General features: G+C 39.6%; 1 protein-coding gene across 2 annotated transcripts in view; it reads right to left on the bottom strand.

The window, feature by feature from the left end:
* GPR158 (G protein-coupled receptor 158) overlaps positions 1–17,457 on the bottom strand; it is a 192,391-nt gene that overhangs the window by 107,366 nt on the left and 67,568 nt on the right. For both annotated transcript variants that reach the window (XM_063413999.1, XM_063414006.1), the window contains exon 3: positions 4,521–4,623. In XM_063413999.1, coding sequence (XP_063270069.1) covers positions 4,521–4,623 — 103 coding nt within the window. The remainder of the gene's footprint in view (positions 1–4,520; positions 4,624–17,457) is intronic.

The raw sequence follows: 17,457 nt of genomic DNA, 5'->3' as shown, positions 1-17,457 counted from the left end.
AAAGATCTAAAAAATTAGATCTACATTAAATTTTCCACGATGCAATGAGGAACAATTAACAATTCCCTTTTTTAATTATTATTTATACTTTTTTTTCTCCTTGACAAGAAGAAAGAACTTTTTTCAAACCCTCTAAAATAATTTCTTGGGAAAGAATTGTTCATTATATGTAGCATTGACAGGGATCTTGTCCATCCATGCCGTTGCTCTGACAATATGTCTCAAGGTACAGCTGGCCAATGGATAGTTAAACATTTCTGCCCTTTTTGTCTGGTCCTGTCCCCTCATCAAAGTCAATGTAACATCAATTCAAGACACAGACAGTCCAAGCCAAGCCTGGAGGGCCTCTAACAGAACTGTTAGATGTTTCATTGTGCCTTGTCCTATCTCAGCAGTTATTTGGGATTACATGTCTCCCACAGTGAGTAAAAACAGTTTTTCCTCCTCAAAAGATGACAAAATATTCTAGACACTAGTAAGGTAGATGGACAAGAAGTTATTTCTGCTCTGTGTAAGGCAGCAGCAGTTTCAGCACTGTCACAAGAGAGATGGAAGCAACACTGTGCTGCAGGAGTTAAAACTGGAAATAAGGAAGGTGTAAAAAAAGAAAGAAGAACAGAATAAAATGTAGTAACCAAAAAATAAAAAGGATAAAAAGGAAGGAGAAAAGAACAAGTAAAGTAGGTTAAAAGTAGGAATAGGGACACAAATTACATGAAGTATAATAAAAATAAACCAAAACACTTAAATGTTTCAGCTATTTCCACTCTACCATATTTTTCCTGGCTCTTCTCTGTTCTATCCCAGTCTTATTTTTCTGTCTGATTGGCCCATCTGTTTCTGAAATGTTCTCCTGAGGGTAGCTCTTCATCAACCTTGGTTCTCCTAAGGACACTTTGCCACGCAAGGGATGCCTCAGCAGCTGTAACACTGGCAGCTGAGATATTCCTGCAAAGTAAGAATGGCACCACAGGCTGCTGAGAGCCAGGGCAGGGACTGCCTCATCCCAAACCAAATCATCCTGCACTCCAGTCAGAACTCAGCACATGAACACACAGAGCACAGTGCATGCTGTGCACTGAGCAGAACAAAGGACTGATTCTGCTCCTGTTCTGTAATAGGGTAAATCAGGAACACTACAGCTGCATCAGCAATGTTGCAGTAACTTGGTGAGAATGTAACTGGACCTCTGGGCACCAAAACCTGGCCATCAGCCATGGTCATAAGCCTCATCCCAGAAAGGGATCACTGAAGTCAGTGAGAACCTTCATATGTGCAAAGATCTGCACGTGGTGATTCTGTTGAAGAACCAAAGCCAAAGGGTAAGGGTAAAAAATGAGAATTCCTGTTGAACTGGAACCTGTTTCCTCTTGGAAATTTTGATGTGATCATGGTAGTGTTAGAGACAGGACAGTCCCATATTCAAACAAAAGAGCCACTTCTGGTGCAAGCAGGGCAGGTTCCACATCCAAACGGCAAGAGCTGAGAATTTCTGCAGTATATGGATGATGCATTATAAAGAGCCAACTTCAAGGCTGAACAAAGCACTGTTGTTCTGCTGAAGATTTTTCAGTGCAAACTTGATTACCCTATGAGGCAGAGAACAGAAGTGCCTTGGAGAAGGGTGTTACAGAAATGTGAAAATATAAGCGATCATCAGTTAGTCTATTATACCTATATTGACAGTGCTACCTAAAAATGAGCCATTAGGAGAAAGTGCATAACCATGTAGTCAACCACTTACAAGTTAATAAAACTTGGGTATGTGAAATGTGATTTTTTCTAAAATCAATTTCCAACCTCAAAAGACATCCTGGAAGTATGGCAATAACTTTCTCCCCTTCTAGTACCCAAGGTTGTCATTAACACATACAGAAAAAACAGAAAGTTTTTACATATTTTGGCACTGTCAGTTCTGAAGAACGAACACAGACTTGGGAGAGAAATGCCCTCCCACCTGGTTTCTTATTCAGTAAGGGAACAGTCTGAATTCCAGCTGTGTCCCTGTCCCACACACTCTTTGGGAACCTGCAACATGTGCAGCCTACCTGGGAGCAGCAACACTGTGCTGTTTGAAGACAGAAAAGCAACAGATCTGCAGAATCTTTCCTACACAGGACACTGTTTACGTCACGTCGCAGGTTCCCACAGAACCCACCAGTAAAGTGTGTAGAGTGTTCAACATCTCTGCAAAGCCATATTATACAGTTATCTTTCAGACTCAAACCAAAACATTCATCTAGGCTGAAAGCAGAGCCTTTCCCCCACTCAAAAGCTGGACACTTCAGACACAATGTGCAACTGTAGTTATCCATATCTTGCCACGGTGCAGAGTCCAGCATCATTGAGAAATCCCAGCATCATTTCAAGACACAGCAAAATCCAATTCTTCAAATGAGTGAAGTACAAAGCTTGACTTTTTTTTCTATCTATCTCCTTTCTGATATCTTGAGACCCGGAAATCTTTGCTACCTCTATATTTTCTTCCACTAGGAATACTTTTTAAATGATTAGCATTCCTATTCAGTTTCATCTCTTTTATCATCAGATTTCACCAACCTAGCTCCACAAAGAGATCTCCAGGTCAGACAGCTTCTGTCAAAACTGCTTGCAGAATTCGTGTCTAGAATTCCTATGTTAACATCATTTTAAACCACCAAATACACACTACAGCCATTTTAGCCATGTCATTTTTTCTCTTCTTTTCCTTTTACAGAATGCAGCTATGTGACAGAGCCAAGTTTCCTTTGAACCACTGGCTTTTCTCATTACTTTAGTCATTTCCAGTCTCACTTTTCACTTTTTGAAATCATCTGTACAACTTGGCAGATGGAGCTGCATCTGGATAATTTTAAAAGTTCCTCATTACTGTTTCAAAACTCATGTTACCTCACAGCAACAAAGGCTCAAATCAAACGTGCCCCCTACATCCTACAATCAGCATTTACAAACTTCCTTGAGACAAATTTCACTTTATTAGGAGCTAAAGAGCCATTTTAAGACCTTATTCTATAGCAAATGCAGAAATGATGGAGGTATTGCTTTTTCCATCTAAAGACAAATCACCCTCCAGGGAAGCCATGCTCTTGATGCTGACTGCAGTTGAAACCAAGGTGACTAATACATCCCAAGCATATATATTTTGCACAGCTGATATGAAATAAAGTTAATCTCATTCCTAATGATCAGTGTTGTTATGACCTCTAGCCACATTTTTGGTGTGTGTTCTATGGCATTTGGTATGAAGTTTTCTTTATATGCTCTCTCAAGGAATTAAATCCTAACTCAGCCAGAACTCTCTGCACTTCAGGAAGGACCAAACATCCTCCTTATTCTAGCAACAGATTCACACGGTCCAGAGAAACAGCACTATCACAAGGCTGTCTTCTGCAGCACTTTACAATATGAAAAGACAAGGAAAACATTCAGCAGATAAACTGTTGAACAAACTGTGCTATTTATTCTACAAATATGTACAGGAGACATGATATCCCCTATATATGTGTGTGTGTGTTTGTGTGTATGTATTAAGTGAGGATTAGTACTAGAGGTAACAGAGGTTCTCTGGGGAACAGAAGCAGCTGTTTTCACACAAGGCAGGAGATAATACACACAGTCCTGGACCAAGTGAAAGTCACCCAGTGCCATTCCCTGGATATCTCACACCAACTGATCTCACAGCGAGCGCTGATGTCACGAACCTCTGGCTAAAGGATGGTGTAAAGAAATTGGGCATGAGATGAACCTGAAAGCAGGAGGTAGAGAAGGATGCCCTGTTACACCTCCAAGCAGCAGCTTTGCACCTGTGACTGCAGCCTGAGCTCTACCAGTACAACTGCAACAATTTCAGCACAAAATCCATACAGAGATTTGGTCACAAGATGACAGTAACAGACATCAGCTTTGGCCATACAGTTTGTCTATTTTTCCTGATGAGCATCAACCAAGTTCTGCCCTGTTCTGGTCAATTCAGTCTAAGAACCATACAATGTGTGTCCTGGGTATGTGTAGGATGTATGTTATCCATATATCCAGCCAAACATGCTCCCAGGCTTGAAGCATCTCTATTACTTCATCAGCATGTATTAGAGTTCGGATGCTCCTTTGAATTCTCTTTTGCAAATGGAGTAAAACGGAAACAATTAAAGCCCGCACAAAGCCAGAGGCTAGGGCATTCTCATTTCCTCTGGCTAAACAGAAAATGAGTAGATTAATTTCCAGAATACTTGTGCATGAGCACAGATGCCAGAAATCTCTATTTCCCCTTAGCAAGGCTTCTTTTCATGTTTTTTAATTTATTTACAAATCAAATATTCTTCAAGTGGGTATGTTTTACAGGATCCTCCAGAGTATCATGAATGACAAACCAGAGGGCTAGAGCTCCTTAAGTGATTATATAATCCAAGAGTTGCAAACCACTGGGATTTTACTGTATAACCCTGACGAGGATAAAACGCAGCCCTGCATTATTAATGCTAGCTCTGTTTTCTTTTTTTTTTAACTCAAGCAAAGGCACTTACTCTGAAAGCTGTTCACTGAGAAGATGTTGGGATGATAGAATCCAGCCTTGCAAATACATTTGTAGGCTCCAAGCACAAACCCAAGGCCTTTAATTGGCATGCACTGTGAGAAAGGAAAAAAAGAAAAGTCATGCAGATGATCACACAACTGTATACTCAGATGTATATTCAAGCATAAAAACATTACAAGATACTCTGCGCAGACTTCTAAGAACAAACAGGCACTCCTTCCAGACTGACAGTATTTTCTCAGCAGCTTTTCCCATAGTCATATATCACTCCAGGGTTTTTTTGCCTTGTTGTTCATCTCCAACAAACAGCAGAGACAGCTATAATCAAGCCTGTCCCACTGATAAACTGACCGAGTGACAAATTTGACTCTAGCACATTGTATCTAGGCAGGACATTAGACAGCTGTGGTTTTTTCCTGAAGGGTTTCCAGCACTTTTCCCCAGCACAGCAGGTGGGTTTCAGACAGCTGGAGTTCACACCACAGCTGAAGAAGAAGATGAACACCTGCAGCCAAGCCCCAGCCTTCTGCTGGCAGCACATGCCAGTGCCCTCACAACGTGGGGCTAGCCCAGCTAAGAAAAACAAAACTACTTGTTAGATAAAATGGCTGCAGAGATAAATCTGACCAGGGTGAAAGAGAAAAAATCCTATGCCAACAGGAGCCCCATACCTTTAAAATATACTGTAAGGTAGCAATATGTGAATCAAGTGTTGTTTAAATTCAGCTTCACTCTTGCTTAGTTTTGACATCAGGTCAGCCAAAGCAAATTTATTACCATGACAGAACATCTACTGTCAGACCATTTCTATACGTCAAATGGACTTTGCTGAGTACAGAGGGAAGAAACAGTCTAGCAACATAAAGGTAGAAACAGTTGTAGAATGATGATTCCCAGTACAGTTTATTTCATTTCATCAGAAGAAAGTAGATTACTAGACCAGATGCCTTTCCCATGAGTATAGGTGTACCTGTAGGTGTACCATGAATATGAACTACACATTAGCAGTTCCTCAGTGACCAATTGAATGGTTTAACTAAAACAGCCTCTGTCCTCTCACGTTCATATTTTTCACTTGTTTGTGTCTTTAGGATATGCTTCAGTATCTAACTGTCTGTGACTGGGAGGAAGATGCAGAGGACAGAATTCAGTAAGAAATACCTGTGTATAAAAATATCAAATGTACACCAAGAGAGGACAGTCTGCACTGTAGACACTCTACAAAATGTCAGGAAAAAGAAGCTAGGAGTTTCTTACTAACTCAAATTTCAGCTTTGTGACATAATTCTGCCTGATGTAAGGAAGCCACGTTGCTTTTCTTTGCCTCAGTTCCCCAGGTGGCATCATTTCTTCTTGCACCATTTGCCAATCTGATGGCAGTGCAGGCCACGGGTGCTACTGGAAAACAACTAGTAAGTAGGAAACTGGTATGCAAGAACGTTGAAAATTTATTCAGCCTTTGTAGAAGCATGAAAGAAGAAAAAAGAAAAGGAAAGAGAAGGCCCCAAACTATTTTTTTTTCACACTTTATCTTCACCCTGCAGAAATGTGACTGTTGAGAGGGTGGAGGACAGGACAAATTGAAGTGGGATGAGAGTGTGTGCAAGTCCAATGACAGCCAAACCTCCTTAACCAGGCACAGAAAGGTAGTTAAAGTAGTAAAAAGAATTTTTCAGAGAAAAAAAACCTCTTCTGTGTTCTGGCTTCTTGCTTTGCAGGATGAAGGTACACGCTGCTGTAGAGACTGCGTTTTCGTTTTGAAGAAAAAGAAGAAAAGAGTAGCTCCTACTGTATTATGTGAATTCTGCTGCATCCCCAGTACTGTATTCATAATCCTTCGCCACTGAACAAATTTATAGAATCTACTATGAAATATGAAACTTATAGAATTTATGAGAATTGTTTACATCGATTATGCTGCAGGCTCATGAATCTGTTCTGCATTAAAACAAATGCTTTACTGATGACTCTTTCACAAACATCCAATATTCACACCAAACAAAAACCTGTAATTTTTATTTTATTGTCACTGACCAGTCTAGAACTTGAAAATGGATGAAATACTTCAAATGCTGTTATTTTTCATTGGTTTAGGACATTCTCCAGAATTTGGCAGCTGTTATACAGCTCAAAAACCACCATCAAGTTGTTTTTTGCAGTCCACATGATCCCAGGCAAAGGCGTAATAGGGATCAGAATATCATGTTGACAGGTGGGATGGGGAGAAGGAGAGAAAGAAGCCTAGATCCCTCTAGATACAATTTCAAACTCTGAAATTTCACTGTGCTCAACATTGCATGGAAACAGAACTATTTACAGCCTAACATTTTTAAAGAAGTTGCAGCACCTAGGTAGGATAAACCACTAAATGAGGCCAAAACTGGGAAAAAAACTATCTCAGGAAAGAAAAAACATTCACACTTTTTACAAAAGATTTACCAGATAATATTTTATTGGTTAATGGCAACAAATACTAAGGTGAAAAAAGGTAATAAATAAACTGGTTTCTGCTGTACAAAAGGAGTTTAGCAAATGAAGTCCAGATTTGTTTGTTATATTTATTTATAGGTAAAGACTTTTCCTGGCTGTCTGTAGGTGACTCTACACGACACATAGCAGGCACAAGCAGGCAGCTTTTGTCCTTGTCCTGACAAGTGGCACCTGGTTCCAGTGGCCCCAGTGGCAGACTGAGCCCAAGCCTTGCAAAGCCTGGGCTCAGTTCTAGCTGTTCTAGCTCAGCCACTGCACTGGCCATGGGCTTCAGACCCTCAGGAGCACAACAGGCTCTGTAGACACAGCCAGTAAAATATTCATCTGCTGCTAAGTTACTTAAGATTTGATCCATATAGAACTTAGCATTGAATAAAAGCAGATGTGTGAAAAATATCTGCTTCCACATAAGCAAAAAAACAGAAAAAAAAAAAAGGAAGCATAAAACTGACCTGGTTTCAAATTTCATTATAAACATGAAAGCACAGCTCTGCAAATAAACCCACCATATTCCTGAGTGTTGTTGCCTCATCAGTAGTCATCTGCTTTTAAAACAATTACACTTTAATCAATTCATAAAAGCAGCTACCTCAGGTTGGATCAGAAGATCCATTTAGGGTTGTATCACACCTCCTATGTGCCAGCAGCCACTGTAGAGGCAAATAGTGAAAGGTGCTGGTGGCTATTGAGTGATCCTTCACCCAAATGCCCTTCAGGACACCACACTCCTAAATGGAATTTGTATCACTTTAACTTCCAGTCCTTATAGATGGCTTGGTTACAATTAAGACCAGATTTATCATCCTGTTTGCTAAAGAGAGTAATAGGTGTCTGTATAATTCACAGAGAGCATGTATTTCACTGTCTGTTCCCTGCTATTACATTTTTAGCTTTACAGTATTAGTATAATGTAATGACTCCCAAGCTTTTTATAGTAAGCGTTAAATCATATGTTCAGCTCAAAAAAGCCTTAGATATTCCATGAATATTATAATGAGATTATTTATTAACAAATACTCTTGAATCAACACAAGACTCTAATACATTTAAACACAACATCTAAACCAGTTTTCCAAAAGTCTCTATTGGTTTAATTTTATGCTGCTTGTTGTAAAGGACAAAGTCAGTAAAATCTAATGCGATAAAGATTATCTCTGTTGGAAAGAAAATAAACCCTCCAAATAACATGTGCAATTGCTGACAAAGTCTGAGCCAAATCTTCTGGCACAAGAGAGACAAAGCCCTCCATCAGATGTGATTAGCCAGAAACCAAGTGACAAAGTATTCAGCAGACACACAAAGCAGGTGAGACATCCAGAAGGGGAGAACAGGGCAAAAACAAACAAGTAGTTCAAGAGAAAACATGTGGCATCATGTCCCACATGTAATTTAGAAATTTAGATAAAGGACTAAACAAATCCATACTGTAGCATTCTGGAGCAGAGGGGGGAAACCAGTAATTTTATGAATTAAGGGAAAAAAAGAAAGAATAAGGAAAAAATACTAAAAATACAGCCAGTCTTGAGTTGGGTACTCAAGATTTTCAAAGAGCAGCTTTCAAAAATCTGTATTTCCACATGCATACAGCAACAAGAATGGCTCCCTTTTCTAAAGTCAACTCCTTGTTCAAAGGATGTAGTAAGAGCAATGACATGATAGATAAAGCTTAACAAAGATAATACAAGTAAGCCCATGTTTCTTTGCTCTGTTTAGGGGCAACAAATAAGGTATTTCTAGAAAATGCAATGCATAGGATAGCACACCATAGCAGCTGGAGCAGGTTGGTGTCCTGCAAAAACCCAGGAGGATTTTTCTGATACTGTGTATCACTCAAGTCAAATACACTTACTCTTAAAAAAAAAAAAAAAAAGGGCAAAACAAAACACACCTCCCCAACAACAACAAAAATATTAAATAAAAATAATTTTTTTTAAAGACAATAAAAACCAAAGTCTCTTTGCCTAAGTCAGTGACAGCTCTGCCATTGAAAAGGCTTTACCCATTGTCTTTTCTCACTTCATTTACCCTTCAAGACCAGAGTGTTGTGTTAGTGTGTTTGCAGCCTCACAAGCGAGCAGTGAGCACATCCACGCATCCAAGACCTTGTGCATCACCTGGCAGGTCCTGCTTGCCTGCTTGGGAGGCAGCCAGCTTGCCAACCACACTATTCATTAACTTTTCTTTTCAAACACAACACTTTGCTTCACAGAGACAGAACCGAGTTGGCCACTCTATACTTTTATTGCAGGGTTACTTAGGTCCCTGTAGCTCTTTTCCTCCTTTCTGAATGCTTTGGTGGAGTTAATTACTTTTTATATTCAACTTAAAAACACGTTTTCCAGCAACAAGAGACTTACAATAACATTGGTTTGTTTAAATCTCAATCAGTCAAAGCACAGCAACAGATGATCTGATTCAGCTTAGAGCAAAGGTAGCTGTCAGGACATATTTTTCTTTATAGTTCGATGCTTTGCTAAAAATTCTTCAGTGCTTTTTAATTTGATTTTTCATTATTCTGATTTTGTTAAGCAGAGGATGAGAATAAATAGTGATGGAAACGAGCCTCAGCTCATTCACACAAATAATGATAAGTGACACATGACTACTGACAAACTATGAACAGAACAGTTAATGTCATTCACTAAATATAAGGGACTGTAGAGCCTTTAATTAATTAACTTCTTTTGAAATGTGTCTCAGTTTGGTGATCAGGCTGTATGCTTGATGACACACAGGACTGACTCCCTTCTGGTTCTCCACTTCAATGATGATGATGTTATCAGTCTTTGGTGGACAAACTACAAACATGCAAGTGCTAGTGAAAAGAAAAAATAATGGTGGAAGTAGAGCATTTTGCAAAGAAATGAAGAGAGGAGATCAGAAATATGTACAAATCATTGTAGCTTCTTGGAAGATGGTGAAAGGGGAATAAGTTTAATTCAGCAGTGTTTGAAAGCAGGTTACATGGGGGCTATGGTGGAGCTAAGGAGCAGAAAACTCATCAACAGCTGTTGTCATACCCATGGAGAACCCATGGTCAACTTACAAACTAAGCTTCCATCAGTCAGGATCCTTTACAGACAGATCAAAGTACAACAGTGATAGCAGCTTTCAGAGGATGGGTAGCTTGGACACTCATAGGTTCTCAGCAACGATATTTTTTAAGACAGATTTTGTCATTACTGCTGAAAATACCTGTGCAATCTACAATCAGACTACTTTAAAAATAAAAATCTCTTTATTTGATAGTATGGAATTGACATAGATAACCTGAATATCATTTTACAACACATCAAACTTCGCTTCTGGTTAACATACTAAACAAAAAAATTGCAATGTCTCCTCTCCTAGAAAACTGCACTGCAATTACAGGGGAACCTGTTAACAGACACCAAAGGGACTGAGAATTTTATAGCCATTAAATAATGCAGTGTAATTAATTCAAAGGCACTTTCTCAGGGCCAGATATCCTTGACTTTGAAGATGAGTTAAGACATTTTTCATCATTAGCACTCTAAACTTCATTTAGAGCAAAGGTTAGTTCACTTCTCCAGTGTCTTAACTAAGAGAGAATTCTCTTCATACTCTCTAACTCTTTCTTCCTATCACTAGTGTAATTGCAGGCTCTACACATGGGCAATACTGGAAATATCAAACACTATAAGCAGAAGACCTTCCAGAAGCTGTCAAGTAATATGCCAGAACACACAGAGGTCCTTCACCTGTGAATGTCTGGTTCTGCCAGCTACTCCTGCATTCATCTGTAGCTTGGCAGCAACCCTTGCAAAGTTTGCCTGGAAGATGAGCCACACAGTGAGACAGGGGATTAAGAAAGCTTGCCAATATCTGCAAGAATGTGAGTCATTTCTGAAATCATTTGGGGAGGGGGCAGGGAGGAAGGCCGCATCTATTCCTATCTCCACCAAAGACGCAGTGTTTTAAGAAATGCAGAAACCCCTAACTTTGTACTACTTATCAATGTCCAATTTTTAACCAAATTTTCAGTTGGCCCATCTCTGCCAATAAATGCAATTAGTGGCCCTATGACAATGCAAACTAGTTCCCTTCTGAAATCCATTCTGTACATTTATAAACTTTATTAAAAATATTTATTTACAGTTTTAAAACTAGACGTCCACATTTTATTCTGAAGGCCAATAGGAAATACCAGAGTAGACAATCCAACCCAGTAACTCATGAAGACAATTGTGGTGCTGAAGCACAGAAAACTGATTCAGGATAGGAAAGAGTAACAGGGGGTGGGGATGCACAGGAATTGCACAGCTCATCTCACAGAAGGGCACAGCCAAACATCCAGGACACTGCACCATTCTTTGGAAAGAGTCTGACTGCTGAAGTGCTTCCAGCATGGACAGCCTGCTGGCCCTGCCACAGGAAAGGGGAGAAATTCCTATGGTTCATCCAACAGCTAACAAATACCTACTATAATCAGTAGGTAAATTAGACTCATAATTCAAAGAGGGGAATAAAATGGTGGAAAATGGTGCATGACATTTTAATAAGTTAACATGGACAACATTGCTAAACCAACATTTTCTAGCCAGCAGATGTATCTGTCATTTCTACCGCATTCCCTAGCAATCATTCATGTAATTACTTCTTTATTCGTAAAATATGATTTTTAGGCTGATTCCACACACTAGCAAGACATAGATAATCACATTGAAAAGATCTGCAACAGTTTGTGTCTGTTTTCCCAGCCCACAGTTACTTTCTGGACTTACTGCCTAATTCCAAACATGGTATTCGGCCCATCTTTAGGACTTACTCTATTTTTCCAGAGGTTTTGACTACTCAAGGCTGCCAGAAGTCTTGAGTTGAGTCCAGCTGGGTGAAGTTGATTAAATTATGTTCCCAGTTACAAAACATTTTTTGATTGAAATTCTACCTGAGGATTTTGTGTGAAACATGGTTGAGAAGACAGCTACATAGAGGCTCAAATTTTAATAGATTTGCTCAATGTTACAGCATTCTTACCCTTTTATATTGATATTGATTAGACAGAAATTTAAGGAAAATTCCCACCTCGTTAGTACTTAAATGAAGACACCGCATCTTCTACCACAAAACAGAGTCTGACATAGTCAGTTACATAAATCTTTCTCTCTATTTGGTGGTCATTGGTAAAACTAAACACTCAGCTATGTTCTGTTCATCAGCAGCATGCATTTTAAATGTGTATTTCTTTAGTTTGAAAAGACAGTCAAGTCTTGCAGCAGAGCACTTGCTCTGTCCACAACTTCATCAATATCCTTTCATTAATTTTGCTTCATTCTGGACACTGCAGCCTCTACAGTTTGACAACATGTCAACTCAACAGGCAAGTTAATCTTACTTACAAGATACTATCAGATTCTGAGATTTTCTACTTGTCAGCCTCAGGGTTGGAATGTCCCTCAGAACTTTAGTTCAGAGCACAGTTTCTGGGTTTAACCATGATGTGAGTCTGTTAAATTACAGATTCTTCTTGATTGCTTTCAATCCCACAGTGACAAGAAGCACCATATTGTTGCTGTCAGGAAAAAATCCTCTCCAAATCCCACTACTCCACAGAACAGCTTCCCACTGATCTCCACAGCCTGGAGCTGCACAGTCATCACTATGAAGCACAAGTCCCACAAGCAAGTCCCAGAGGTGCTGCATGTCCCACTAGCACCATGAAAACAGAGCACCCACTATTTGCTTAAATAGCTCACAATATGAGCTATTTGATAGCTCATTCCACCTCTTCTTCAGCACTAGGCAAGCACAGGAGTTTTCAAAAATGCTTTGGGCAAGACAGTTACACTTCTGGGCAACAAATCAGAAACAAAATGTTATAACAACCTAATAAGAAACAGCAATATATTTGCTAAATTAATATTTGTCTAGTTGCTTACTGCTTCTCATCCAGGACACCTCAGAGATCAGCCAGGAAGAAGAAATCCTGCTTTTTGCTTTGAATACTTGCCTTTTTCCTGCAATCTTTATCAGATTTGATGAAAAATGTCTTAATTTTGAGTAGTAACTGTTCCATAGGCAAGTCCTCATGTCTAGGTCTAAGCTAACCAGAGGGTTGGTGATCAAGCCCCATATATGAAGCCACCATACTCTAGACAGACACCTTGAAAATATTTCCTCTATTCTTCTGCTTCATTTATTTCAAATCTAGATTGTTATTTTTTTCCAAAGCCAATGTAGCCTTGATGACTCATATCTCACTCCTCCATTGCCTTCTGGAGCTGGAGGGTTTGGCCATGAATGTAAATTCTTTAGAAGTTTCATTCTAAATGGCTGCTTTTGGTATTTAATGATGCTCCTCTCTGCCCATCATTATTTTTCCTTCAGGTTTGCACTTATTCCAACAAGGATATTCCTGTGCCCTGGTGATTAAAAGACACTTTTCCCTGCTCTGCTTGGCTGCCCTTTCTTGCCCTAGCTGAGCTCCTCATTCATACAAGGCTGCAACCTTCCTCCATTTAATATTAGAAAAGTCACACACTATAAAGCTGTTCTCTGAAGGTCACAATCTCACATGAGCTTTCACACAGCCCTGTAAAGAGCATTCAGACTAAGAATAAGGGTTGTGGCCAGATATCCACAGGAATGGAAATATTCCCTTGTGCTGTCTTCAACAGGGAGTCCCTGTGTCACAGAGTCCTCTCACACCCACAGGAATTCTAAGTGGAGGTCTGCTGGAGCACATCACACACAGCTTAACTGGCCCCAGAGCCCTGCAGTTTTGGGGTTTGGGGACATTGTTGTGCCAGGGAATCCAGGGAACAGTCCAGACTCAAAAGTGTGCCAAGGTGACTTAAATTCTTGGTAGCAGTCCTCCTCTTTTGTGTGATCTTTAAGCAGGACAGCTTTCTTCTTGTATAAATATGAAGTACAGATTCCTGCATTGTGAGAGCTCCAACCAGAACAGCTTCCTTCTTGTATGAATCTGTAGCACAACTCATCTTTACCACAGGAGTGCAGCCACATTTAATCAGTCTTCAGAGATGTATAACACAACATATTCCAAAATGATGGTTAAGTTGAAATGTAGGCTGGCAGGATAAAATATACTTTTTTTCAATTTGTTCGGTACACTGTTTTTTTCCCTTGGTTTAGCAATGCCCTGTTTTTGAGCCAAGGTCCCAAACCTTGGGACAGATTGCCCAGTTCCAAAATGAGTTCCCTGCTAACCCAAACAGCAGATGGCCACACCACAGAGATGCACGATGATGTTTCAGCTTGCAGCACGAAGCTAAAGCAAAGCATCAGCCTCTGGAACCAGAGACCGTGGAACTTTGTATTCCTTCTCCTGGCAGGGTAACTACTGATAACACTATTTGAAACACGCATGACTGTAAATTTAGAAGTCAATTTCCTAGGAATCATGGAGAATGTCAGGACATTGAGCAAGTTTACTTGCGCTGTAGTTATTTCTTCCTCAAGCACTGGCAGGTATACAGTGGCAGAAGAGCAACACTAAAACTCAGGAATCAAAGTGGCCTTCAGGCAGTACAGTACCCACCACTCACCAATTCTATTTAATGAATGTGCGTGAAAACAGGGCTTAATGAATAACAAGTAATGTGGTACATCATCTGAAGAGAAAGCAAATTGGAGCTTTCTCTCTATTATTCAGCAGCTGCCAGGAGCTGATTCACAAAGCAGGATGGACTGGATCTTTTCTGACATCATTAAAATTAAAAGTGAAATTGTTTTCCATTATTAATTATAGAAATGTTCCTCTTCTTTTCAGAGCTCTCAGAAATGGTGAAACAGCATCTGGTAGCAGTACACTGCAGACATATAAACCTCAGCAGACAATAGGATGCTTGGAAGAGTTTGACTCAAGACTGAACAAAATGTCAAGTTTACTTTCCATCTGAAAGAGCAAATCCATTTTTATTGGAAGCCACTACAGAAATAGCACCAAAGACCTGCCAGCCTTAATGTGACACAGGCGTGTGCACACAGACACCCACCCTCTATCATTACTTTTTAACTCTCATTTTGAAATAACTTGAAGATGTGGCACCAGTTATCACTTCTATCCACTAGAAAAATCCTGGAGACCAGTGAAGTTACTGCCAGGACAAATAAGGAGGAACCAAGTCCTTTCTCACATCCATAGATCTTAGCTGGTAACATGTAGATGTTATACAGTTCACAGTGGAAGAGGAAACAACTTACAGATTAAGAGAGACAATTTTTGGTTAGTAGCTTCATTAAACTGCACTTTAAAGACATCAGATTTTGTTTCATATTTACAAAAAATGATGCTCGCGGTTTCTGGGGTTCACAATTCCAGAATAACAATATTATAGCACAGAAGCTTGTAAATTTACCTTACTACTATGTTTTCTGTTACTGCTCTCCCCTCTCTATCCTTTCATCTCTCATTCTGCAAAACATCACTAAGGACATGGGACTTGTGACCCACTTCCCAGAAAAGCCCCCCACTTCATCCCCAGAACAGCGCAGGCTCTCCACTGCCTCATTCCAACAGACTTGTACTTCCAACACTTAGGAAGCAAGACACAAGTCCAGGAACCAGCCCATTTAGTCTGAAGAGCCTTTCCAGTTCAAATCCATTGATCAGTATTTTTCCTAATCTTCTAAAAGTGCCAATAGGACACAAACTGGGTCTTCCAGATTTGTCTCCTGAGACTTGAAAAATTCCATCTCAACCATTCACTTTATTCAAACAAACAAACACACATGCACAATCCACCAGGTAAATTTTATTAACATGTTTCTGCATTGTAAGCAAATTATAAACCAGCAAAGTTTGCAGACAAGAGTTTCTACGGAATTTCCTTGAGTCTGAGCAAACTCTCAAAAAGTACTGTTGTTGCTTCACAGATTACAGAAAGTTTCTGAATTCTATATACTAAAGTTGTAATTCTATAATATAGTGAATACAATCCCATAATATGATAACTATATCCAAAGGTTCCATCCTAGTTATCTCATTATAGGATTGCATTCACTGTATTATAGAATTACAAAACTGTCAATGGACCATGGCAGAAGCTTATGGTTAAATCCTACTCTCTCTCACATCAACCTTTCAGTGAGTCAGAATATGTAATGAAAACCCTAAAACCCAGAGGCAAGGTTTTAAAGCTCCAAAAATTCAGAAACATCAGAGGAAAAAGCAAAGCATTCTCTCTGGCAGCATGAGAGCCCTGCAGACCTGCAGGGCCTGCAAGCTTCCAGGTCAAGTTTGGAGGTTCTTGGTGTGGTTCAAAATGTTCAGAAGTTCACAGGCACGGTCACTCCAGGATAAATGCTTCCACAGACTCTCACTGTGACCTACCTACTAATAATCCTTACTTATCTCTCACCAGAAAAATGTTTCCTTTGCTTATTTACAGGCTTCTTTCTCACTTGTCTTGTAAATGATACATCTTTTCCTTATCTGTGGACTTCTCTGGGTGGGGAGTTTCCTTTTTTTCCAATACTCAAGACACCTCAGGATTAGGGATTTCATACAGCCTTGTACCATGAGAAATGTTTTGGTGAAGCAGTATATATACCAGGCTGTTTAGTCAGCATTATATCCATAGGGACAAAAAGAAAGGAAGGAAGGGAAGGAAGGGAAGGAAGGGATGGAAGGGAAGGAAGGGAAGGAAGGGAAGGAAGGGAAGGAAGGGAAGGAAGGGAAGGAAGGGAAGGAAGGGAAGGAAGGGAAGGAAGGGAAGGAAGGGAAGGAAGGGAAGGAAGGGAAGGAAGGGAAGGAAGGGAAGGAAGGGAAGGAAGGGAAGGAAGGGAAGGAAGGGAAGAAAGGGAAGAAAGGGAAGAAAGGGAAGAAAGGGAAGAAAGGGAAGAAAGGGAAGAAAGGGAAGAAAGGGAAGAAAGGGAAGAAAGAAAGGAAAGAAAGGAAAGAAAGAAAGGAAAGAAAGAAAGGAAAGAAAGAAAGGAAAGAAAGAAAGGAAAGAAAGAAAGGAAAGAAAGAAAGGAAAGAAAGAAAGGAAAGAAAGAAAGGAAAGAAAGAAAGGAAAGAAAGAAAGGAAAGAAAGAAAGGAAAGAAAGAAAGGAAAGAAAGAAAGGAAAGAAAGAAAGGAAAGAAAGAAAGGAAAGAAAGGAAAGCTAGCTTTCCTTTCCTACTGTTTCCTAAAAAACAGTAACTTGTTCACTGTAATGTAAATATTTTTGAAGAGTTCCTGTGACATACAGAAAGTCATCTGACAAGCTAAATTGTACTTGGGTTTTGCTATCTTTTGAGGTTGTTATACTGCTTATAATTACTCTGCCTTAAAAAAAAAAAAAAAAAAAAACCTGAACAGTTAATGCTGGTAGTGATACTGGCACTGACAGAGCAAGTTATAGACATCAAAATTAATTATGTTCAAACTAAAGCAAATTCGGGAAAGGTATTGGGATGCACTCAGTATTTGGCTGCTTTTCAGAGATTACAATTTTTAAAGGCTTGTGGT

This window comes from Prinia subflava, chromosome 1, assembly GCF_021018805.1.
Source record: "Prinia subflava isolate CZ2003 ecotype Zambia chromosome 1, Cam_Psub_1.2, whole genome shotgun sequence".
NCBI lineage: Eukaryota > Metazoa > Chordata > Aves > Passeriformes > Cisticolidae > Prinia > Prinia subflava.
The sequence above is the reverse complement of the archived record's forward strand: the minus strand, read 5'-3'. Positions and strand labels throughout refer to the sequence as shown.